Consider the following 26755-nt stretch of genomic DNA (forward strand, 5'->3'; position numbering starts at 1 on the left):
GAACAGTGTTATTTTAATTGTAATAACAGTTCTGGTGGTTGCTTTACTTAATTCTCCACAGAAACACACATCTGTTGCAGTATATCTCCGTTTCATGCACTTTAAAAGTCTGTTAAATCTGTCATCAAGGCTTTCTAATGGCGGCTGTATTTATGGGAGATATTACTTTTTTAAATATGGTATAAAAGAGTTTCGTTAAGTGTTATCTTTTAGTTTGAGCAATTCTGTAAAGCAAGTTCCTGTGTCTCCTTTCTCACATGAAGTCTAATAACTTCTCGATGAATTAAACGACCCGCTCCATTCTGTTCCTGTGAAATATATTCCGTCGCCTCAGTGAAGATAATCCATCTTCCTGATGTTCAGAGCAGATGTTACTGCACATGTGTGACAACGCAGCGACGCCGTGACTCCTCCTCTCACCGTCAGGATGCCGTTCCACAGACCCACGTCCTTCTTAAAGTCCAGGACGTTCACGATGGTCTCCGCTGCAGACAGGAAAGGGTTAACTCACTAAATGATGACCTGGAGGCTCTGAACCGTGTGTGTGTGTGTGTGTGCGTGTGTGTGTGCATACCCTCCGTGTAGCTGCAGGACTGGGTGAGAGCCTGGCAGTGTGTGAGCAGAGCGATCCTCGTCACCGTCACTCCCAGCACGCTGCCGTCCTTACAGGTTTTATACTGAGACACGAACCACAGGAGACAATATCAAACACAGGGTAGCGGGTTCACTCACTGAATGATGAGCTGGAGGCTCTGAACCGTGCGTGTGTGTGTGTGTGTGAGAGCTCACCTCTATGTAGGCTGTGTCGTTGTTTGCATCTTTGATGTGAGGGAACCAGTCTCTGGGAGGTTTAGAGAGATGCTTCGACTCCGTCACAAACCACAGCAACTTAGGCCAACCTGCAGAGAGACGTGTATTCATGAGAACACATTACTGCAAACACCTTCAGCGCAACTCAGACTTCATCCTCCTACTTTACCGGAGTACTCCTCCTCCACATCTCAGAGGTACATGTACTTTATACTGTACTGCATCTCAGAGGTACATGTTGTACTTTTTACTGTACTGCATCTCAGAGGTACATGTACTTTATACTGTACTACATCTCAGAGGTACATGTTGTACTTTATACTGTACTGCATCTCAGAGGTACATGTACTTTATACTGTACTACATCTCAGAGGTACATGTTGTACTTTATACTGTACTGCATCTCAGAGGTACATGTACTTTATACTGTACTACATCTCAGAGGTACATGTTGTACTTTTTACTGTACTGCATCTCAGAGGTACATGTACTTTATACTGTACTACATCTCAGAGGTACATGTTGTACTTTTTACTGTACTGCATCTCAGAGGTACATGTACTTTATACTGTACTGCATCTCAGAGGTACATGTTGTACTTTTTACTGTACTGCATCTCAGAGGTACATGTACTTTATACTGTACTGCATCTCAGAGGTACATGTACTTTATACTGTACTGCATCTCAGAGGTACATGTACTTTATACTGTACTACATCTCAGAGGTACATGTTGTACTTTTTACTGTACTGCATCTCAGAGGTACATGTACTTTATACTGTACTACATCTCAGAGGTACATGTTGTACTTTTTACTGTACTGCATCTCAGAGGTACATGTACTTTATACTGTACTACATCTCAGAGGTACATGTACTTTATACTGTACTACATCTCAGAGGTACATGTACTTTATACTGTACTGCATCTCAGAGGTACATGTACTTTATACTGTACTACATCTCAGAGGTACATGTACTTTATACTGTACTGCATCTCAGAGGTACATGTTGTACCTTTTACTGGACTACATCTCAGAGGTACATGTACTTTATACTGTACTACATCTCAGAGGTACATGTACTTTATACTGTACTGCATCTCAGAGGTACATGTTGTACTTTTTACTGTACTGCATCTCAGAGGTACATGTACTTTATACTGTACTACAGCTCAGAGGTACATGTTGTACTTTTTACTGTACTGCATCTCAGAGGTACATGTACTTTATACTGTACTACATCTCAGAGGTACATGTTGTACTTTTTACTGTACTGCATCTCAGAGGTACATGTACTTTATACTGTACTACATCTCAGAGGTACATGTTGTACATGTTACTCTTCTACATTCATTCATTTATTTATTGCTGTATTTGTTTTAGCATTTATTTATTCTATTCATGAAGTACATTTAGCAGATTACATATTTTCACTTCATTTAAGGTTTTGAATGCAGTACTTTTACTTGTAGTGGAGTATTTCCACAGTGTGTATTTGTACTTCCTCTCCACCACTGGGGAGTAAAGAAATCATATTTTAATTCCCAAAGAAAACAGACTTTTGTTTCCTTGTTTAAATTCCTTGTATTAACAAAGTTCACATCCTTAATTAAAGGTTCACATCCTCTTTTCTCATCATGTGCAGTGAGACAGGCGACCCCGCTCCCCCCCCCACAGAGAATCCTATAATCGATGACCTCTGACCTTTGAACTGAGGGATCTCTCCTGTGGCGCTCTTGGGGAGTCCCTTATGACAGGCGTCACTGGTCAGAGCCACGGTGACGCCACAGCTGCCCAATAGGAACCCAATCTGCTGACTGCCGGCATCCTATTGGACGATACAGGGAGGGGTTTGAACACTGATTGGTTGTTTACAAAGTAACATTATCAGAGATCAGAGGCTAGAATCACATGTTCTACTGAGTCAGTAACACTTTATTTACACTGTGATGGTTAACTAAAGAGAGCAGCAGCTATAGATCAGCTGCAGAGCGTTTGATTCGTTGAGCAGCACAGCCAGGTGTCGAGGTTAAAAACACACAGGTGGGATGCACGAGGTACCTTGCGACTCAGTGGGACCTCTATGGGAACAGGAACCACCTCGGCCAGCAGGCAGCCGTAGAAGGCCACCATGAAGGCCACGGGGTCGTTGTTAGGAAACACCAACGCCACCTAGGAGAGAGAAGAGGAGACCAACCGGGGTCAGTGTTTGCTAAACACAGCTGGATCGTCACATTGAAGGAGGACGTCGTGTTTAACTTTAGCTCTGTTCAAAGGAAGAGTTTGACATTTTCGGAAATTTCCTTATTTTGATTTATAGTTGGAGGAGAAGATTGAGACCACTCTCATATCTGTCTGTTCAGTACGAATCTGTGGCCAGCAGACGGTTAGCGTAGCTTAGCATCAAGACTGGAGTCACATTGGTTTTTGAACAGATTAAACAAACGAGATATGAAGTGTTACTTTGTGCTGGTAGGTGAACCTTTTCTTAAACACTGGCTAGCTGTTTCCAGTCTTAATGCTAAGCTAAGCTAATCGACTGTAGCGTCAGATGAGAGTGGTGTAAATCCTCTGACTCTCTGCAAAAATATTAATCAAATTACATTTATTGACAGATTTCAAAAGGAAAGCTCAGATTCATGAAGCCGTTGTAAATAATACGGACAAATACAAAAAACATATGAAAAGAAAAACTTGCTGCAAAGGAAACTAAACACCACGGGTTGAATAAATGCGATGAAGTGAGAGAGACACAGTGGGGGAGGAGTGACTCACCCGATCTCCCGGTCGCACCATCGGCTCCTGTTTGCTGCCCAGTTTGTGGAGGATGTTGTACGCAAGTTTGATGCTGCGAGACCACAGCTTTCCTGAAGGAGGCAGGACACAGGAGACAAGGGAAGGAGGGAGGGAGGGAGGGAGGAGGGAGGAAGGGAGAAGAGAGAGAGAGAGTGAGTGGTGGAGGGAGGGGGGGAGAGAGAGTGAGAGAGGAAGGGAGGAGAGAGAGAGATAGAGGTAGCAAGAGAGAGAGGGAGAGTGGTGGAAGGAGGGGGAGAGAGAGAGAGTAAGGGAGGAGAGAGAGAGAGACAGAGTGGTGGAGAGCGAGAGAGAGAGGGATGGAGAGAGAGGAGTGGTGGAAGGAGGGGCGGAGAGAGAGAGGGATGGAGAGAGAGAGGGATGAGAGAGAGAGGAGTGGTGGAAGGAGGGGCGGAGAGAGAGAGGGATGGAGAGAGAGAGGGATGAGAGAGAGGAGTGGTGGAAGGAGGGGCGGAGAGAGAGAGAGGGATGGAGAGAGAGAGGGATGAGAGAGAGAGGAGTGGTGGAAGGAGGGATGGAGAGAGAGAGAGGGGCGGAGAGAGAGAGGGATGGAGAGAGAGAGGGATGAGAGAGAGAGGGATGAGAGAGAGAGGGATGGAGAGAGAGAGGGATGAGAGAGAGAGGGGTGAGAGAGAGAGGAGTGGTGGAAGGAGGGGCGGAGAGAGAGAGAGGGATGAGAGAGAGAGGGATGAGAGAGAGAGGGATATTTACTATTGTTTTTTCCCAGAAGAAGTTAGAGTAACAGTAGAACTCATCTTAACTTATCTAAACATAACACATCTTAAAGCACAGCTCAATAAGCTGGGTGCTGATTGGACGTCTGTCTGTCTCACCGTATGTGAGGACGTAGAGGGGCTTCCCCGCCGTGTCCAGGCTGGTGAGACAGGGAGCTTTAGGGGAGATGGTGCCCCAGCGCTGCAGCGCCGCCTCCAGGGACGGGGGCCAGTTCGTGACCACGCCCAGCGCCTCGCCGCGGACCGCCATCATCTCAGCCCCCTCAGGACGAGGCTGGTTAGGGTCCGGCTGCTGGACTGGAGACGAGGACACGGACAACGTCGTCATGGAGGCATTTAAAGACGGAGGAGCCAGGTTTAACACTGAGGTACTTTCCCTTTAATATTTAGCATAACGAATCAGACAGACAGAATCAAAGACGTGTCTCACCCTCCAGAAGTTCATCAAAGTCATCCACAAAGAACTCCCTCAGCGGAGGTCTGCGCGGCTGCTTCAGCGTGTTCACAAGCTGCTGGATTTTAGCCGACACGCGACTGCTGACTGGAACACCTGTAAAAACACCCACACACACACATTTGGTTTGTTTTGTTTTGCACCTTATTAATTATCTTGTTTGTATTTTTGTTTTATTCAACGGCCCTCAGGATGAATAAAGCTGATGTTTGTTGGGGGCTGATTATGCTCAGTTATCTACAACAAACCCTTTTTATCTCATAAATATGACTTTTTATCTCATAATTTGGTCTAAATTTCGAGCTCAATGTCTTTGTTTTTAGGCTGTCGGTGTCGTCTTACCGTCGCCCGTCTCCATGCGCTCGGCGTTGCCGTACTTCTGCGTGTTCCTGGCGATGGTCCCCATGTTGGCCATGTGGTGGCGCTCAACACGGGAGTGGGTGGAGTCTGACGAGTAGCCCGTCACATCCGGGGGGGCCGAGTGATTCTCTGGAGGGGAAGCAGGCAGACGGACAAATATTCATCACGTTGTGACGTCTATCTGGTTATTTGTGGTCAAATCCAGAAAGAGAATTCATGCAACATACACTTTAAGAACAGATTTGTTTTAACGTGCTCTTAATTTGTTTGTTTATCATATTTAACTGCACATTTTTATATTTTTTCTTCTTAAATGATGTCTTATTGTATTGCACTTTGTGTTTATTATCACGCACCAATCATCTTTACTTTAAACGTATCTTTTTTCATTTTGTTTCTGAATATTATACCTGTTTCAAAAATAAAATGTCATAACTTTCAAAATAAAATATAATAAAATTAAAACCCGTTTCAAAATAAAATATAATAAAATATAAAACCCGTTTCAAAATAAAATATAATAAAATATAAAACCCGTTTCAAAATAAAATATAATAAAATATAAAACCCGTTTCAAAATAAAATATAATAAAATATAATACCTGTTTCAAAATAAAACTTCCTGTACAGCCTGAAGCAGCTTTTATTTTTATAGAACGATGTTAAATTCTTCTATTCTTGAGCTTTAAATGTTCTGTGTTTGTTTTAATTCATTATTTATTTCATACATGTTCTGTTGTATTTTGTTTTGTATGTTGATGCTTTATTTAAAGCTCTTTATTTATTTAAAAACAACTTTAATTAAAGCTCATTTTATGATTTAAAGTGTGAAATTTCTACACAAAACCTGCTTTTTCAAACATTCAGTGATTCCTTCGACACAAATATACAGAAATAAATAATAAAAAATAATGTTATCATAAGAAGCTTCTTAACGTTAATAATAATAATAATAATCTTTATTTGTAGAGCACATTTCATGTAATTAAAAAAAAAGCCTGTGGGACTCTGTGTAACACAACAATGAGATATGTCAATAACTTTTCAAAATAAGAGCTCTGTTCCCGCTGAAGTGTTTGACTGGGTTTGTACTTTGATATTAAGATGGGAGTGTTGACGAGTCCGACGTACCGTCCGACTCCAGCGGCGGAGGCCACAGCATGTCGGACCCAAACTCACAGGAGCGTCGCAGAGATCCTCCGTTCTCCGCGACGCTCAGTGCTCCCTTCCTCTTCAGAGACAGGTGGCCGATACCTGAGGACACACACACACACACAGGTGTGTTTTACTGATGGCTGCACGCTGATGCAAATGTAACGTCAAAGTTGCGTCCATTAAAAAACGGTGCTTTTATTGTGTAGGGAAACATGTGTCTCACCGTGGTGCGACTGCGACAGGTGGCTCTGCTGGTGGTGCAGCTGGCCCAGGTGCGTGTGCGCCAGGTGCGAGAGGTGCGTGTGCGCCAGCGAGTCGGCCAGCCGCCCGGCATTGCCGCTGCCGCCGCTCTGCGTGGACGAGGACGAGGAGGAGGTGGAGCCCAGGTGGGCGGGGCCCAGGTGTGACGGGCGGCTCATCCAGTGCTCCATGCCCGACATGTCGTCTCCGGGCCCCGCCTCCTCCTCCGAGCCCGACGACGAGTCGGAGCACAACGGTGACAAGCCTGGTGAGAGGAAACCGTCATCAACAACACAACAACAACAACAATGACAACAACAAGTGAACTCCTGAAGTCGACTTCTACGCAACAGTTTGACAGTTTCAGAAAAACACTCATTCTTGTTCTCCCAGAGAGTTATAATAATAACAATAACAATAATAATAATAAAGTAAATGAAAGTAAAATAAAGTAAATTTAAATTAAATAAATTAAAGTGAAGGAAACGAAAATAAACGAAAAATAAATAAAAATTTAAGTAAAATAAAATAAAATCATCATGATAATGTACCTTCAGCCAGTACTTTTTTAAGTAAAATAATTGAAAAAGCGGTTTTCCAACAGCTGACCGAATTCTTGGCCGTAAATAACTGCTTTGATGTTTTCCAGTCAGGCTTTCGACAGCACCACAGCACTGAAACTGCTCTTGTTAAGGTCTTCAACGACATCCACTTAAACATAGACAATGGCAGAAGTTCAGTCTTAGTGTTACTGGATCTCAGTGCTGCATTCGACACGGTCGACCATGCCATACTCCTAGAAAGACTAAAAATCTGGGTGGGAGTCTCTGGCACAGCACTTAACTGGTTTGAATCCTACTTGAAGGACCGAGAATACTTTGTGTCTGTGGCTGATTACACATCAGAGCTGACTAAAATGACATGTGGTGTTCCCCAAGGTTCAACACTGGGGCCTCTTCTGTTCAACATCTACATGCTTCCACTAGCTCAGATTATGGAAAACAACAAAGTGTGTTATCATAATTATGCAGACGACACACAAATCTACATAACTATGTCACCAGGGGACTATAATCCCATACAAGGGCTGGGTAACTGCATTGAACAAACCAACAACTGGATGTGCCAGAATTTTCTTCAATTAAACAAAGATAAAACAGAAGTAATTGTTTTTGGTACCAAGGATGAACAATTGAAAATCACCGCTCAGCTTCAGTCACTGATGTTAAAACCCACAAACCAAGCCAGAAATCTAGGTGTAGTTATGGATTCAGACCTCAACCTGAACAGCCATATCAAGACAATTACAAAATCAGCCTACTATCACCTGAAGAATACATCAAGGATTAGAGGACTTATGTCTCAACAGGATGTGTAAAACTTGTCCACGCATTTATCTTCAGCAGACTGGACTACTGTAACGGTGTGTTTACAGGTCTCTGTAAAAAGTCCGTCAGAACGCTGCAGCTCGAGTCCTCACTAAGACCAGGAGGGTGGATCACATCACTCCAGTTCTGAGGTCTTTGCACTGGCTTCCTGTCCAACAAAGAATTGACTTTAAAATCCTGCTGTTGGTTTACAAAGCACTGAATGGTTTAGGGCCAAAATACATCTCTGATCTGCTGCTACCTTATGAACCATCCCGACCCCTCAGGTCGTCTGGGACCGGTCTACTTCCTGTTCCCAGAGTCAGAACTAAACATGGAGAAGCAGCGTTCAGTTTTTCTGCTCCACATATCTGGAACAAAGTCCCAGAAAGCTGCAGGTCTGCTGAGACCCTCAGCTCCTTTAAATCAAGATTGAAGACTTTTGCTGCTGCCTTTAATTGAACCACATTCAAGGATATTAATCAATTTCTGCATTTCACTACTGTATTTTATTTCTTACACTGTTTCTTAATTGTTTTTAAATCTCCTTTTCTTTTGCCTTATGTTTTGATGCTTTTAATGGTTTTATGTGAAGCACTTTGAATTACCTTGTTGTTGAAATGTGCTATACAAATAAACTTGCCTTGCCTTGCCTTACTCATGGTCACTGAGCAGAGCCTGAAGGCATCACAATGTAACTGAAGTGAACCTCCGTTGGTTAGCCGTTAGCGGTGCTGCTAACGTTACTAGCTCTCCTCCTGTTGGTTAGTCATTAGCGGTGCTGCTAACGTTACTAGCTCTCCTCTGTTGGTTAGCCGTTAGCGGTGCTGCTAACGTTACTAGCTCTCCTCTGTTGGTTAGCCGTTAGCGGTGCTGCTAACGTTACTAGCTCTCCTCTGTTGGTTAGCCGTTAGCGGTGCTGCTAACGTTACTAGCTCTCCTCTGTTGGTTAGCCGTTAGCGGTGCTGCTAACGTTACTAGCTCTCCTCTGTTGGTTAGCCTTGGGCGGTGCTGCTAACGTTACTAGCTCTCCTCTGTTGGTTAGCCGTTAGCGGTGCTGCTAACGTTACTAGCTCTCCTCTGTTGGTTAGCCGTTAGCGGTGCTGCTAACGTTACTAGCTCTCCTCTGTTGGTTAGCCGTTAGCGGTGCTGCTAACGTTACTAGCTCTCCTCTGTTGGTTAGCCGTTAGCGGTGCTGCTAACGTTACTAGCTCTCCTCTGTTGGTTAGCCGTTAGCGGTGCTGCTAACGTTACTAGCTCTCCTCTGTTGGTTAGCCGTTAGCGGTGCTGCTAACGTTACTAGCTCTCCTCTGTTGGTTAGCCGTTAGCGGTGCTGCTAACGTTACTAGCTCTCCTCTGTTGGTTAGCCGTTAGCGGTGCTGCTAACGTTACTAGCTCTCCTCTGTTGGTTAGCCGTTAGCGGTGCTGCTAACGTTACTAGCTCTCCTCTGTTGGTTAGCCGTTAGCGGTGCTGCTAACGTTACTAGCTCTCCTCTGTTGGTTCAAACACTGATTGGTTGTTTACAAAGTAACATTGTCAGAGATCAGAGACTAGAAACACATGTTCTACTGAGTATTGGAGAACGATCGATTAAACATGAACAGGATACCAACTTCTCACCGTTTAAGTTTTATGATCTCTGAGCGGCAGAGATAACGACCAACTCTCACAATGTCAAGAACTAAAACACCATTTAGTTTAAATTGGCTTCAAGCTGCTTTAAATAAAAACAACCACAGAGACATAACTGACTTCTTTGAACAGCAGTTAAACTCAGAGATTTAAGTAACCGAACGTCGTAGCAAGATTCACGTACATCACTTTTCTTTGATTAGACGTCAGCTTCACTTTGTCTCAAAAAGGTTAAAAATCAAATCACGGCTGAAGAAGATTATTACATTTCCTTCATTAAGATCCAATCAACACGTCGGCTGTGATTACGTTAAACCGTATGAGCTCATGTTGAAGGTAAAGGTCGACACATGGAACATGATCAGTAGTTCTTCCTGACGTTTCAGCTGTCAGAGGGTTTACAGGCCTCAGAAAATGTGCATGTCGGCAGTTTTGTTTTGGGGTGAAATGAGTGAAGATCATAACCCTGTCTGTCAGACTCTCTCGGGTCACATTTAAAGGACCAGCGAGGTTTTAACTCTACAAGCATCGATTTAACCCTCTGAACCTCAAAGCACTTTCAAATCCAACATGTTGCACAAGTGTCTACAAGTGTTAGGAGGCTCGACGTGTTATCTATAATAAACTATTGACATGTTTACATCCTCTACTTCAGCCTCTCCTCTCCTCTGTGTTCAGCAGCAGTTCAGTCAAAGTTTCTCTGATTTGTTGTCACATGACTGTTGGTCTCAGATGAATCAATCATGACTTCACAGTTGTGTAAGGATTTAATGTTTTCCACAGAATCTGATGAAAGGAAACGGTTTATTTGTGGCAACATTTTAAATTGAAAATATTTCAAAACGATCAACATTTGATGAAATATCACAATTTTAAGGTTAGTTTAGTTAGTTTAGCTGCTTTTTTTCCCTGAGCGGTCTTCACACATGATGTGTTCAAGGACCGCCAGAAGGATGCAAATCTGAAGATAGTGACAGTTTTTACAGCTTCTGGCTGTGATAAACGGTGTAGTTTTGACGGCTGTTGAAAGAAAACATGCTGAATGCAAAGCCACAGAGAGATGATCACTGTGAAGGTGCTCGTCTGATGAACTCTCCTGCAGGAATGTTCTCAGCAGCAGCTCGTGTGAAGTCGTGTTTTTGCAGTGAGTGTTACTGTCTCGTCACCTGGAGGCGTGTACGCGTCCATGGACGTCTGCACCACCAGCGAGCGTCTTTTGGAAGGCATCGGCACCGCCACCTTCCGCTCCACGTGTCGCGCCAACACGGCCTGCACCGCCTCGGTGTGGACGTCTGGACAGAGACACATTCATTCATTCATTCACAGGAAAGGAAGAGGAGGAAACGTGTCCGAGTTCACTGTTTCACTGAGCGTGTGTGTGTTTTTCTATTTAAATCAAGAGATTCGATTCTTAAAACACTTTTGAATCAAACCTCAATGAGAGGAGCCAAACGTCCTTTTTGCACTGTTGCTGTATCATTAACTCTGTGTTTCCGTAAAGTTACTGTGAGGAACTTTCACTCAGTGTTGGTTCTGTTGGTCCCTGTGCACTAAAGGTCGTGTCTCTGAGCACCAGACTCTCTTCAGTAAACCTCTCATTCTACTGCAGCAGGTCTGACAGTCTGCTCCTCTCAGTCCTGGTCCTGGTTCTCCCGTGCCTCCCTTCCCTCCAGCGGGTCCAGCAATACGTCCTGGATCTCCAGCAGCGTGGTGTCGGTGTTGACTCCCAGAGAGGAGAAGCTCTGCTCCTGGAGGAGGAGGAGGAGGAGGAGGAGGAGGAGGAGGAGATGCTGCTGCTGGGAGCTGAGCTCTCCTCCTCCCTCCGGAGCTCCGGATCTGGGTCCGTCCACGGTGGACCGGTCTCTGCTGGAGTCTGAGCTGAAGGAGGTTCTGGTGAACCTGCATGACTTCATCTGGTTTCACCAGAATCCGACTCGGTGGCTCTGATAGGTCTGATAGAGCAGCGGTTCCCAAACTTTTTAGGCCGCGCACCCCCTTCTACATCCCGACCGGGTTCGCGCACCCCCCCCCCCCCCCCCCCCTCTGAATAAAAATAAATAAAAAAGCAACAGAGCCTATTTATAGCCGCATAGAAATCTGACCAATGAGAGTTTGCTCGCGCGTGGCGTTTGTTTACAAGATTTAGTCCGCTGTTAAATGTTGCAGTATGAACACAAACCGAACAAAGGAGCAACTGCAACATTGTATCATATTAATCCCTGAATCAGAACAAAGCAAATGAACTGAAGGTGTGAAAACGCCCTGAAACACTGCAACAAAGTTTCAATAACTTTCAGTGACACAAGGCGTCACTTTTAAAGAGCAATAAGGATGCGAGGACACACGCACAGACTCAGAGGCAGATTATCACATTTCATTTCTCTCTCTCTCTCTCTCTCTCTCTCTCTCTCTCTCTGTCTCTCTCTCTCTCTCTCTCTCTCTCTCTCTCTGTCTCTCTCTGTCTCTCGCTCTCTCTCTCTCTCTCGACTGATGGCTTCAGATGTCCCACCTGACAGTTTCCCCGATTTCAGCCAGTTTAGCATATTTAAATGAATGTTGCTGAATGCATGAAGTTCGCTGTTAGCTGATAATCCAATAACCTTTTTTTGACATACTGTGAATTCATTTTGACTTTATTGACATACCATACGTATTATGGCTATTTCTTATTCATGAATCATATTTGTAGCTTGACCTTTTCATGAAATCTTTAACCCTACTCTTTGTTTACCCTTTTGTAAGTTTGTTCTGTTTCACCCTCTTTAATGTTTTGTGTTTTTATAGTTTGATTGTTTTGTGTGTGAAGTCTGTGAGAACCATTTTGCAACTGTGTAAGTGCTATATAAAGTTATATTATTGGTGATGTTACTGTTATTATTATTGTTAGTATTAATGTTTTCTATGTTGTCTTTTTTTCTGGCTGGAGGATCATGCTAGCCCACAGCGAACACCAGATTGACTTGTGAGTCTTCAAGCAGAAATCATGACACCTGCCTAAAGTTGCAGTTTCCTGAACAGCATACCCTGTCTGTATGAGACTCTGTCCCACCTGTCTTCAGTCAAGTCTGGACCCAATGACTCAGACACCAGTCTTGTCAAGGCTAATTAGAGGTAAGCAGTGTGATAGGTGCAACTCAAACTTCACTTGTGGGCCCTTCTTAAACGGGAGATTTACCATTATTATTCTCACTTTAACAGATGAAAATAAACAAGTGAGATGGGAACATTTTTCATTTAGTTGCATAATAATTGTGCACACAGATATTCTCCTAAGAAAGCCAAAACCTCAGTTTTACTTTCTTAAATATTCAGGTTTGAAGTTTATTAACATTTTGAATTGACCAAGAGCACTGTAGTTGTTCAATAATAAAATGAATCCTCAAAAATAAAACTTGCCTAATAATTGTGCACACAGTGTATTTTTTGGAGGCATCTGTGTATTTAGGCTGCCTGTCGACAGAAATTAAACACATGCTGATGATGCCTTATTGCTGAAATGTGTAGTTTGTTTTACCATTCTACCTGATAGTTATTATTTTGTATTAAGTATAAAGTGCTGGTTTCTTCTAGGTCATTGGAGCTCAGTCTAAGACAGTAAATGTTTCTCTGTGTAGGCATCATGTTGAAGCACTGCATCAATCTAACTTTGCCTTTGTTTCTGTTTTTGGGTGCAGAGAGGATCATTCCAGTCCACAGTCGATACCTGATGGTCAACAGACGAGTCCTCAAGCAGAACTGGTGAAAATACACGCTTCATGTTCCAGCTTCCTGAACTTCATGTCCGTGTGAGATGTCCATGTTGAGTGCCCTCTTCAGTCAAGTCTGGACTCAGTGACTCATTACTCTTGATCAACTCAGGGCAAGTGGCTAATCCTTTCATGTTTATTCATGGTTATCCTTAATATATATGGACACATGCTGTTTCTTCAAGATCTCAACACTGCTTTGTGAGTATATTGTACAATATATTGTATCAGTTCAACCTGTTTTTCACAGAGAATGTTAGTTTCTTAAGGTATATCAATGATGGTCTGTACCTTGATTTACAATATGCTTTACTTGATATTTCCTTTGTAATTTACAAAAATCAGAAGTTGACTGAAATCTATGCCAACCAATTGTATTACGTTCTACCGTATTTTTGTACCGTGATTCTTACACATTGTCACTATATTTTTTACGGTAAAGTTCTGGCAACCACAGCTGCCGGTAATTTACCGTTAAGTTGCATTTTTCAATAAAATGCCGTAATGTATCATACAGTTGTACTGTGTTTTTTTACTGAGAAAAACTGCACAAATATATACCGTGATGTATTATACATTCTCACTTTATTTTTTACGGTCAAGTTCTGTCAACCACAGCTGCCGGTAATTTACCGTATATTACACAGGATTGTTTTTTACAGTCTGTGTCTGACTCACTCAGCACAAAAAAAACTGTCTGACTCACTCAGTACATACAACTGTCTGTCTGACTCACTCAGTACATACAACTGTCTGTCTGACTCACTCAGCACAGAAAAATGTGTCTGACTCACTCATCACAAAAAAAAGCTGTCTGTCTGACTCACTCAGCACAGAAAACTGTCTGTCTGAATCACTCAGCACAGAAAACTGTGTCTGACTCACTCAGCACAAAAAAAACTGTCTGTCTGACTCACTCAGTACATACAACTGTCTGTCTGACTCACTCAGTACATACAACTGTCTGTCTGACTCACTCAGTACATACAACTGTCTGTCTGACTCACTCAGCACAGAAAACTGTATGGATCAGTTTGTGTTTTGTTTCCTCTATTATGGCTTCTGTGGAGGAATTCTTCGGAGGAATTATTCCTCCCAGGGGGAGTCCTACACTCCTGAACTGCAGATATTGCCGATGGCGCGGCCGATGGCTCGGCCCATGTTCGAGAAGAACTTGCGGCAGCCTTCGTCCGCTGTGGAGCGGCCTTCGTCCGCTGTGCGCTGTGGAGCGGCCTTCGTCCGCTGTGCGCTGTGGAGCAGCCTTCGTGCTCTGTGGAGCAGCCTTCGTCCGCTGTGGAGCAGCCTTCGTCCGCTGTGCGCTGTGGAACGGCTTTCGTCCGCTGCGGAGCGGGCTTCGTCCGCTGTGGAGCGGCCTTCGTCCGCTGTGGAACGGCTTTCGTCCGCTGTGGAGCGGCCTTCGTCCGCTGTGGAACGGCTTTCGGCCGCTGCGGAACGGCTTTCGTCCGCTGCGGAACGGCTTTCGTCCGCTGCGGAGCGGCTTTCGTCCGCTGTGGAGCGGCCTTCGTCCGCTGTGGAACGGCTTTCGTCCGCTGTGGAGCGGCCTTCGTCCGCTGTGGAACGGCTTTCGTCCGCTGTGGAACGGCTTTCGTCCGCTGTGGAGCGGCCTTCGTCCGCTGTGGAACGGCTTTCGTCCGCTGTGGAACGGCTTTCGTCCGCTGTGGAACGGCTTTCGTCCGCTGCGGAACGGCCTTCGTCCGCTGTGGAGTGGGCTTCGTCCGCTGTGGAACGGCTTTCAGCCGCTGCGGAACGGCCTTCGTCCGCTGTGGAGCGGGCTTCGTCCGCTGTGGAACGGCTTTCGTCCGCTGTGGAGTGGGCTTCGTCCGCTGTGGAACGGCTTTCGTCCGCTGTGGAGTGGGCTTCGTCCGCTGCGGAACGGCCTTCGTCCGCTGTGGAGTGGGCTTCGTCCGCTGTGGAGCGGGCTTCGGCCGCTGCGGAACGGCCTTCGTCCGCTGTGGAACGGCTTTCGTCCGCTGTGGAGCGGGCTTCATCCGCTGTGGAACGGCTTTCGTCCGCTGTGGAGCGGGCTTCATCCGCTGCGGAACGGCCTTCGTCCGCTGTGGAGCGGGCTTCGTCCGCTGTGGAACGGCTTTCGGCCGCTGCGGCGCGGGCTTCGGCCGCTGCGGAGCGGGCTTCGTCCGCTGCGGCGCGGGCTTCGTCCGCTGCGGAACGGGCTTCGTCCGCTGCGGCGCGGGCTTCGGCCGCTGCGGAGCGGCCTTCATTCGCTGCGGAGCGGGCTTCGTCCGGTGCGGAGCGGCCTTCGTTCGCTGCGGAGCGGGCTTCGTTCGCTGCGGAGCGGCCTTCGTTCGCTGCGGAGCGGGTTTCGTCCGCTGCGGAGCGGCCTTCATTCGCTGCGGAGCGGGCTTCGTCCGGTGCGGAGCGGCCTTCGTTCGCTGCGGAGCGGGCTTCGTCCGCTGCGGAGCGGCCTTCGTTCGCTGCGGAGCGGGTTTCGTCCGCTGCGGAGCGGCCTTCGTTCGCTGCGGAGCGGGCTTCGTTCGCTGCGGAGCGGGTTTCGTCCGCTGCGGAGCGGGCTTCGGCCGCTGCGGAGCGGGCTTCGTTCGTTGCGGAGCGGCCTTCGTTCGCTGCGGAGCGGCCTTCGTTCGCTGCGGAGCGGGCTTCGTTCGCTGCGGACCGGCCTTCGTTCGCTGCGGAGCGGGTTTCGTCCGCTGCGGCGCGGGCTTCGTCCGCTGCGGAGCGGGTTTCGTCCGCTGCGGAGCGGCCTTCGTTCGCTGTGGAACGGGTTTCGTCCGCTGCGGAACGGGCTTCGTCCGCTGTGGAGCGGCCTTCGTTCGCTGTGGAGCGGGTTTCGTCCGCTGTGGAACGGGTTTCGTCCGCTGCGGAACGGGCTTCGTCCGCTGCGGAACGGGCTTCGTCCGCTGCGGAGCGGCCTTCGTTCGCTGTGGAGCGGGCTTCGTGCTTTACCTGAAGAATATAGCCCAAAGCGTTCGCCCCAAGGAGCATCATCCTATCCCCGGCCACTACGAAAATCGGAAGAGTAATATCGTGAACTGCCAGTGACTCAATTGTTAATTGTATCACGACCCATCCAATAATGTTGAGAGGCTCTTTGTCAAATCCTGTAAATGTGATCTCGCCGCAGCGCAAATCCTTGAGAGGTCTGATTGCATTGGGCATATTATTTCTCACCCAGTCACTACCTATAAATGAACTTAAAGATCCAGAATCAAGTTTGGCTTGTGTTTCGATGTTATTCAGTTTACAAGGAACTGAATAACGTTGTATGTTCACATATGTTGGGTTGGAATTTTGGGGTCTGAAAATGTGTGCCTGGTAGCCTATCACGTTAGTCCCTATTACAGGTTTCTCCAAGTCTCCATCTGCAACAACCTGTATTTTTACCTTCTTAGGGGGCGTACGTAGTGGGTTATTTACATCAAATTGGAAAGATTCCTCGATCTCCCCAATAGTCTCTATTACATTTCCACTAACAACAACGAGTTCCAGTTTTTTTGATGGATCAGGTTGTGCGTTTGGTAAATGTTTCCTTTGCCAACTTTCAGTAATTATTGACAATGTCGCTCCACAATCCCAAAGCACTTTAGTCCGTACACCACCTAAAATGCAATACAACTCATAGACTGATGCCGCCCATGGTAGACCCCTTCTCTCCATGATCGCACGCGATGGCAGCGGCCAGTTTAGAAATGAGTGTTGCATGTTCAACATAACTGACACAAGGTTTTCAACCTTTTCTCCGTCACTGGTCATCTTGAGCAGAAAATCCTTCCTGGCTGACTTCTCTGTAGTATTCAGTTTGTTCCCAGACATAATGTAGGCTAGTATTATAAACCTCCGAGTGCCTGCCAGGTGTACCAGAGAAGGAATGCATGAAAGCCCAAGAAAGAGTTCCTTTATATTATAAAGGAACTCTACTACGTCACATCTACTACGTCACATCTACTACGTCACATTACTTGACGTAGTAGAGTTCCGGAACTCTACTACGTCACATGACGCGCACCCCCTTCTACATCCCGACCGGGTTCGCGCACCCCCCCCCCCCCCCCCCTCTGAATAAAAATAAATAAAAAAGCAACAGAGCCTATTTATAGCCGCATAGAAATCTGACCAATGAGAGTTTGCTCGCGCGTGGCGTTTGTTTACAAGATTTAGTCCGCTGTTAAATGTTGCAGTATGAACACAAACCGAACAAAGGAGCAACTGCAACATTGTATCATATTAATCCCTGAATCAGAACAAAGCAAACGAACTGAAGGTGTGAAAACGCCCTGAAACACTGCAACAAAGTTTCAATAACTTTCAGTGACACAAGGCGTCACTTTTAAAGAGCAATGCGGATGCGAGGACACACGCACAGGCTCAGAGGCAGATTATCACATTTAATTTACAATCAATGAGCGACTAATGAAGCCAGGATGTCTTCGGACAAAGCATCGATGCCGCGCGACACAGTGTTGTTGGACACCGGGATCATGCACAACTTTTTTGCTTCTTTCTCTCCAATCATACATTCCACCATCTCTCTGGCAGCTGGCAAGCTCACGTCTTCGGCGATTGTGTGCGGTAGCCCCTTTCTCGCTATTCTGTAACCAGATATGAAGCCCGTAGTGCGTCATTTATAGACCAACACATGAATGAGACTCCAGCTGTTTTGACTGTTAGCCAGAACCTCACTGCACACCACGCACTGTGGCTTTGGGGAATCTGCGTTGCCAATCCACGTGAAGCTTCTCACGACTGATGGCTTCAGATGTCCCACCTGACAGTTTCCCCGATTTCAGCCAGTTTAGCATATTTAAATGAATGTTGCTTTTTTTAATATTTAACATTATTACACCATCAGATGCCATTACACTTTTCCTCTCGCGCACCACACTTTGGGAATCCCTGATATAGAGGATCAGGACTACACTGAGACTGGTTTATATAGAGGATCAGGACTACACTGAGACTGGTTCATATAGAGGATCAGGACTACAGTGAGACTGGTTCATATAGAGGATCAGGACTACACTGAGACTGGTTCATATAGAGGATCAGGACTACACTGAGACTGGTTCATATAGAGGATCAGGACTACACTGAGACTGGTTCATATAGAGGATCAGGACTACACTGAGACTGGTTCATATAGAGGATCAGGACTACAGTGAGACTGGTTCATAGAGAGGATCAGGACTACACTGAGACTGGTTCATATAGAGGATCAGGACTAGACTGAGACTGGTTCACATAGAGGATCAGGACTACAGTGAGACTGGTTCATATAGAGGATCAGGACTACAGTGAGACTGGTTCACATAGAGGATCAGGACTACAGTGAGACTGGTTCATATAGAGGATCAGGACTACACTGAGACTGGTTCATATAGAGGATCAGGACTACACTGAGACTGGTTCATAGAGGATCAGGACTACACTGAGACTGGTTCACATAGAGGATCAGGACTACAGTGAGACTGGTTCATATAGACTCTATATGAACCAGTCTCACTGTAGTCCTGATCCTCTATATTATAGAGGATCAGGACTACAGTGAGACTGGTTCATAGAGAGGATCAGGACTACAGTGAGACTGGTTCAGGACCAGTTCAAAGTTCCTCACAGTAACTTAAAGTAGACTGGGTTGGACAGCTGGTATCAGTGGAGCATTTAGACGGTGACATCATTGACAGCAGTGATGATGTCATGCAGGTGTTCTCTCTACCTGATCGGTAACGTTCGTCTCTGGTGCCGGACGTTCGCCGCCGGTGGAAACGGGCCGCAGAGGGGGGTCCGAGCGGGGCCCGATGAGACATGGGCCCCTCCATACCTACAGAGGCAAGCAGGCAAGCAGACAGACACACACACACACACACACACACACATTTATATAGACACACACAGATAGGCACATACACGTTTCGCAAAAAGCAGTAAATACAAAAGCAAAAAAAAAAAAGAGGAAAAAACAAACATGAGGATGATTTGAAATCGGCAGAAAAATTATATTTTTCTGACATCATAAAAGGTGAAATCATAAAAACGTGGTCTTAGTGTGAGACGGACAGGACCTCTTCATCCCCGTGCTGGTGATGATGATGATGGTGGTGCGGAGGAACCAGCTGAGCTCCAGGGAGTCTGAACCCACGTTCACTAATGGCCAGATCGATGCCCTACTATGAGAATACTCTGTGTGTGTGTGTGTGTGTGTGTGTGTGTGTTCGGGGGGTCAGAGGTTGCTAAGTCTGAATTACCTCTAGCATGTGGAACAAATGCCCTGATCAGTTTGGACCTCTTCTTCTCATAACCCTTCTGAGTGATGTCCCCTGTAAACAGATAGAGATAGATAGAGAGTGAGAGAGACGTGAAGGCTGCTTTTTAAATTATTGTTACAATTAATCTACTCATTAAATATAAAAACATCTTTATTTTTTATTTTACACCATGAAAAGCACATGGCGCTCTGTTTTTATCGTCATGCTCCTGCAGCCTCGTCTCTCCCAGTCTTTTAACGTCTCTGTCTAGACCGTTGATTAAAGATAAAAACACGAACCAAACAAACAAAATAAACAATGCGATGAGTCATGGTGGAAACGAAGATAGAGAAAGAAATAAAGAATAAATGTAACAATGTCAACGAAGAACATCTTGTCTTCGTCTCACTTCATGAAACGTGACACTCTGGTGGACACCATGTCGAAGCTTTTATACGAGCTGTGAAGTGTCTTAAAGCTGCATTCTCTCCAGTGTCCACCAGGGGGCGACTCCTCTGGTTGTATAGAAGTCTATAGAAAATGACTCTACTTCTCTCTTGATTTATTACCTCAGTAAACATTGTAAACATGAGTTTATGTCTCAATCTCTAGTTTCAAGTCTTCTTCAATACAGCATGATGTTCATTTAGTACATTATGCTCCATTTAGAGTCACACAGACCATAAAGCAGGGGATGCTTTAGGGCGGGGCTACACAGTGATTGACAGGTCTCGTATACAGCGTCTCTACGTCACTGCTCCTCAGTCCAGATATGGTCACTTCCTGTTCACTGGTTGCTAAAAAAACAAGATGGTGACGGCCAAAACGCCGAACTCGAGGCTTCAAAACTGTAAACCACAAACCAACGAGTGACGACTGGACGACTTCGTCCACTTCTTACACACGGCCGAGTCAATAACAACAATAAAACCATAAAGTGTTCTCATTGACTCCATTGGGAAGCTCAGACTGGGACACTGGGACAACCAGCAGCAGGATCTTTAGAAGATGAAGATGGTGAAGCCATGGAGAAGCTCATTACACGCCCCCTCTCCACCACCACCTGTCAATCAAAGCCCCCCAGGGTCCTCGCAGCGGCGCTAACGTGAGCTAACACCTCCTCGTGTGTCGCTGCTAAACTGCCTCGCACCAGTTTACTAATTATTGACTGTGATTGGATTACAGAGAGGTTTAACTGGACCCCCCCGTTAACCTGCTTTGAACCAGACATGCTGACAGATGTGCATTTCATCACACCGTCCCCTCCATGTACCTCAGACGGGACGTGGATCTTAAAGCACACATACATATACAGAGTTTCATGTTTTTATCACACAAACAGGACGAAATGGAGCGTTTGTTGGGACTATTTTACGCGGCGGATTAAACACGTGTTCCATATGAAAGCTCTCTGGTCCTGAAGATCAGAACAACAGAAGAACATCGACCACAACCAGAGAAAGATGCTCTCGAGTGCCTTTCATCTTTAACTGGAGCAGTGACATCATCACACCTGAGCGGTGACTCCAGATCACACACATTGTTTCAGTGTTTCACAGCAGCAGCTGTGCACACAAATACATTCATGCTGAGAGCAAATAGACTTCTACAGCAACGTACTGCTGACCATCGACATATTCCTCCACTACAAATCAAGGACACACTTCTCCACTGAGCACGCTCTCTCAGCATGGACCCTTCTGAAGCACTCAAAACACACAAAATGGTGTTGCATATGTATTGATGTTTGTATTTATGAATGTATTTATCAATGAGTTCAGTTAAGTTGTGTCCCGGTGTTTCGACTGAGAGAGGAGGGAAGGAACAAAGTGTCACATATGAGACGGATGGATGGATAGGAAGGGAGGGTGAAAGGTAGGGAGGGAGGATGGAGGGTGGGTAGGTTGATAGATAAGTAGGTAGGAAGGTAGGAAGGTAGGAAGGTAGGAAGGTAGGGTGGAGAAAGAGAATGAAATAGAAAAGTGCATTTCACAATCTGACCGTGGAGAACGGCCAGAACATCTGGGTCCAATCTGCTCATCTGTGCTGCTCTGTGAGTGTGTCTATGTGTGTGTGTGTGTGTGTGACTGTGTGTGTGTATACGAGTGTGTGTGAGTGTTGTGTGTATAATAGCGTGTGTGAGTGTGTATAAGAGTGTGTTAATTCTGAGTGAGGCCTTTTCTCAGATCAACCGCAGCATAACAACATTCCTTCTTCTTCTTCTGCTCTCTCTCTGTAACACACACACACACACACACACACACACACACACACACACACTCACACACACAGGTCCGTGGGGAGACGCCATCTTTCACTCGCACACAGCAGAGCAGGGAGGGTGTTGCCTAGTAACGGTTCTCCTGGAGCAAAAAAAAGGCCCGAGACGGCCATCTTGGATTTGAAGCATCAGATGTTTAGAAGTGGAGTAATGATACCTGAGTGTGTGTGAGTGTGTGTGTGTGTGTGTCATACCAGTCTGTATTGGCAGCCTAATTCCTCCTCTCTCCTCCTCTCTCCATCCCTCTCCTCTCTCCTCTTCCTCCTCCTCTCCTCCTCTCTATACATGTCTTCGTAGATCAGATCGGAACAAACAGGTTATTTAAGAAACGTCAAGGCCACGCCCCTTTTTGTGATTAAAAAACTACACATCATGTAGATGTGGAATTTGACGTGTTCGGATTAAAGTGTTGACAAGCTTCCTACCTCCGTCCCCTCCTCCCTCATACCTATACCTCCCTCCCTCCCTCCCTCCCTCATCCATCTGTTCCTGCTGAATTATTCTCTGCTGTCTCCTTGACATCTTGTTTTTATTTGATCTTTCTCACTTTCTTATCACATCATCAGAAACAGATAGTCCACCCACGGAGCCACCATGGTAACCAACTCCACACACTCTCTCTCTCTCTCTCTCTCTCACACGCACACACACACACACACACACACACACACGCACACACACACACACACACACACACACAACCATCGGCGACCCAAAACTCACCGACTGGTCCCACTTCCTGCTGCTGGACTCAACGTTATCGACTGGAACGTGAGAAAAGAGTCGCAAGATCCAGTCCAACCCAGACAGTATGACCATAAATAATCCAAAGCGTCACGTGTTGAAGCTGCATTCTCTCTAGTGTCCACCAGGGGGCGACTCCTCTGGTTGTATAGAAGTCTATAGAAAGTGACTCTACTTCTCTCTTGATTTATTCCCTCAGTAAACATTGTAAACATGAGTTTATGTCTCAATCTCTAGTTTCAAGTCTTCTTCAATACAGCATGATGTTCATTTAGTACATTATGGTCCATTTAGAGTCACACAGACCATAGAGCAGGGGATGCTTTAGGGCGGGGCTACACAGTGATTGACAGGTGACCAGAGACGTATACGGCGTCTCTACGTCACTGCTCCTCAGTCCATATATGGTCACTTCCTGTTCACTGGTTGCAAAAAAAACAAGCTTCAAAACATCCACAAACCAATAAGTGACATCACAACGTCCACTTCTTATATTCAGTCTGTGGTCCAAAAAGACGTCTTTATATTACTATTACTGATAAAACAACAGCGACTAAATCTACATTCAGCAGCGTTATGATAGTTTTTCATGGAGTAACTAAACTAAACAACATACAACAATCTCTGGTAGAATATTCATGACCGTCCCTCATAAAGAAGTTGTTTTGCAGAGTGAGTTGGTTGCAGTGACCTGAAACACTCTGAGCCCAGATGTTTGATGCACAAACACAGAAACACGGAGGGAAAATGTATAAAATGTGTTTGAAATCATCTCCATCACCTTCTGTGAGTCTTCATATTCAACACACACACAAAGCTTTGATATGATGTATTCAGCAGAGGAAGAGTTTCACAGCGGAGCAGCTCTCTGCTGATTCAATATTCATGTGAGGACATTTCCTTGTTTCTGCTGCTCACACACACACACACACACACACACACTCACAGAAACCTCCCGAGGACACTAAACACACCGCAGGGGGCAGGACAAGACGTTGACGGTTACTTCGAGGTCTGCTGGACATCTCAGTGCCGGACAGCTCCAGAACCACCAGATAATCACTGAGATCATTGTCAGCCTCTTTGAAAAGATGCCTCATCTACAACGACATGCTCTTATTTTGTAGTGACCACGCACGCACACACACACACACACGTCTGGCCATGTGTGTGTGTGACGTTGGTGCGTGACGTTTCCACTTCCTCCCGCCGTGTTTTCCATCATTAACATCTGCCAGCAGCATGATCTGCTCTGATAAACACTCTCTGCTGGATTAGGAAGCTCCCATAGACACACACCTCACTGTGTGTGTGTGTGTGTGTGGAGACCCATAGTCCCCGTCCTCCTGGAGACCCATAGTCCCCGTCCTCATAGTGACCCATAGTCCCCGTCCTCCTGGAGACCTATAGTCCCCGTCCTCCTGGAGACCCATAGTCCCCGTCCTCCTAGTGACCCATAGTCCCCGTCCTCCTGGAGACTTATAGTCCCCGTCCTCCTGGAGACCCATAGTCCCCGTCCTCCTAGTGACCCATAGTCCCCGTCCTCCTGGAGACCTATAGTCCCCGTCCTCCTGGAGACCCATAGTCCCCGTCCTCCTAGTGACCCATAGTCCCCGTCCTCCTGGAGACTTATAGTCCCCGTCCTCCTAGTGACCCATAGTCCCCGTCCTCCTGGAGACCTATAGTCCCCGTCCTCCTAGTGACCCATAGTCCCCGTCCTCCTGGAGACTTATAGTCCCCGTCCTCCTAGTGACCCATAGTCCCCGTCCTCCTGGAGACTTATAGTCCCCGTCCTCCTGGAGACTTATAGTCCCCGTCCTCCTGGAGACCCATAGTCCCCGTCCTCCTGGAGACCCATAGTCCCCGTCCTCCTGGAGACCTATAGTCCCCGTCCTCCTGGAGACTTATAGTCCCTGTCCTCCTGGAGACCCATAGTCCCCGTCCTCCTGGAGACCCATAGTCCCCGTCCTCCTGGAGACCCATAGTCCCCGTCCTCCTGGAGACTTATAGTCCCCGTCCTCCTGGAGACCCATAGTCCCCGTCCTCCTGGAGACCCATAGTCCCCGTCCTCCTGGAGACTTATAGTCCCCGTCCTCCTGGAGACTTATAGTCCCCGTCCTCCTGGAGACCCATAGTCCCCGTCCTCCTGGAGACTTATAGTCCCCGTCCTCCTGGAGACTTATAGTCCCCGTCCTCCTAGTGACCCATAGTCCCCGTCCTCCTGGAGACCCATAGTCCCCGTCCTCCTAGAGAGACCCCGTCCTCCTGGAGACTTATAGTCCCCGTCCTCCTAGACACCTATAGTCCCCGTCTTCCTGGAGACCTATAGTCCCTAGTCCCCGTCCTACAGACCTATAGTTCCCGGTCCTCCTAGAGACCTAGTCCCCCTCCAGACACTGTATTTTTTAGCTGCACATCGCTGCAGGTGAGGCACGTTTTACACTGCAGGGTTTTTTTGCAGATCCTGACACGAGTCACATCTAGTTCTGGTTTTTAGCTGCGACGGATCACAAGTACACACAAACCCACAACAGAGGGGACGTGAACCCGGCAGCCAGGGAGGCTCAGGTCCAGCGTGTCCCTGAAGCCTGTATGAATAAAACATGCCATGCTCGTTATATAAAGGCGGAAATGTTCCTGTTGTCTCCCACTGAAGCTGTGATTGAGAGTCAACGGCCCACAGACAGGTTGTATCTGTGTAGTGGGGGGGGGGGGGGGGGTACTCCCAAGCATCATCCTACTCTTCCTCATCCTCAGGCCCAAAGGCACAGCGGCAGGAGATCACGGGGGCATCAGAAGCCGAGGTGCCCCTCTGTGATGCTGCTGCTGCTCTGTCACGCAGCGTTGCATCGCAATGCTATTATTAAACCACACATGCGCGTGCGCAAACATAGACACACACACACACACACGTGCGCGCGCGCACACAGGTAGGCTGGTCGTGTCAACGTCTCAAGGTCAAAAAAACAGGTTGGTTGTCGGACCCGAAACGGGCCGGATGTGTGTGTGTGATTGTGTGTGTGTGCGCGTGTGTGTGTGAGGAGACAAAAGAGCCGCGGCCGAGTGTGTTTCCCCGCTCTGCCCTCACCCGCTACAGGGAGCTGGACAGGCCGGACAAACATCTGGATGGGAGGAGCGGGAGGGGGGGGGGCTGCAGGAATGAACGGTTAGATTCCGTTAGTAGACGGTGATGATGATGATGGTGGTGGCGGTGGTGAGAAAACGAAGAGGAAGAGGAGGAGGAAGGAGGAGGGGGCTTGTTCTTCGTCCCCCCATTTTAAGCATGTCTTACCCTCTGACAGCTCCAGCTCCAGCTCCGCGAGCCGGGCTCGGATCTCCAACGGGATCGGCGACGCCTCGCGGTCCGACATTCGGCTCTCGTGCTCGTAGAAAACACACCTTCAACTGCTGCTGCCTCCTCTTCCTCCTCCTCCTCTTCCTCCGCTGCTCCTCGGCGGCCCCTCCTCGGCGGAGAGACTACGAGGCGTCGAGGAGGAAGAACAAAGAGGATAAATCCGGGTCCGTTTTTTGCGCACGGCTCCTCGGATCGGTAAAGACTCCCGGTAGCTCAGCCGTTGGTGCTGGTAGTGGTGGTGGTGATGATGATGGTGAGGCTCGCGCAGCCCCACACAGTTAGACCCGTTTGCAGCTTCTTTGCCGCTGGTGTCACGTGACTCTACGGAGGAAGGAGGCGGCGCTACCGGTCATCACCGACAGGGGGCGCCGCGAGCAACCACACCTACAGCACACAGTGACGGTGTAGTTTTACACCTGGACCACAAATCTGTGTTTAATTACGATCTTTAAATTATGTCTTCCTCTTTTTTTGTATTTTTTGTTTTAGTAAATGTCCTGGAGAATAAAGAAAAAAAAATAGAAAATTATATTTAAGTTTATTAAATAAATATTTAAAATCTTTAACATTACATTTGTTTTAATCTTATTCAATTATTATTTGTATTTAGTAAACGTCTGGGAGCCAAATTAAAGTGAAAAAATGTATGTTTAAATAAAGATAAAAAAGATATAAAATCAAGAGTCAACATTGTTAAATTATTTTTAAATTATTTGTTTGTTTGTTGAGATCTGGGAGAGAAATAATAATGAAGAAATGATATTGAAAACAATATTTAAATTAATTCAATGAATATAAAATATTTAAAAGCTGCAATATGACGTT

The 26755-nt window shown here is 46.6% G+C and overlaps 1 protein-coding gene across 5 annotated transcripts in view; it reads right to left on the reverse strand.

Moving 5' to 3' along the window:
* The window catches only part of LOC306794389 (disco-interacting protein 2 homolog C-like), a 45894-nt gene that overhangs the window by 18746 nt on the left and 393 nt on the right, over positions 1-26755 (reverse strand). Inside the window, exons 1-15 of one of the 5 annotated variants that reach the window (XM_079292426.1) lie at positions 25868-26213; positions 19551-19622; positions 19022-19126; positions 10735-10860; positions 6552-6833; positions 6305-6427; positions 5156-5302; positions 4790-4909; positions 4459-4656; positions 3587-3678; positions 2873-2983; positions 2516-2639; positions 790-899; positions 575-677; positions 421-485 (exon numbers count right to left, since the gene is read on the reverse strand). In XM_079292426.1, coding sequence (XP_079148552.1) covers positions 421-485; positions 575-677; positions 790-899; positions 2516-2639; positions 2873-2983; positions 3587-3678; positions 4459-4656; positions 4790-4909; positions 5156-5302; positions 6305-6427; positions 6552-6833; positions 10735-10860; positions 19022-19126; positions 19551-19622; positions 25868-25946 — 1857 coding nt within the window. In that variant the 5' untranslated portion in view covers positions 25947-26213. Of the gene's footprint in view, positions 1-420; positions 486-574; positions 678-789; positions 900-2515; positions 2640-2872; positions 2984-3586; positions 3679-4458; positions 4657-4789; positions 4910-5155; positions 5303-6304; positions 6428-6551; positions 6834-10734; positions 10861-19021; positions 19127-19367; positions 19460-19550; positions 19623-25867; positions 26214-26755 lie in introns of those variants that run through there. The other 4 variants (XM_079292427.1, XM_079292428.1, XM_079292430.1 and 1 more) reach the window with 4 other exon arrangements.

This window comes from Melanostigma gelatinosum (genome assembly GCF_949748355.1).
Source record: "Melanostigma gelatinosum genome assembly, chromosome: 20".
Taxonomy (NCBI): Eukaryota; Metazoa; Chordata; class Actinopteri; order Perciformes; family Zoarcidae; genus Melanostigma; species Melanostigma gelatinosum.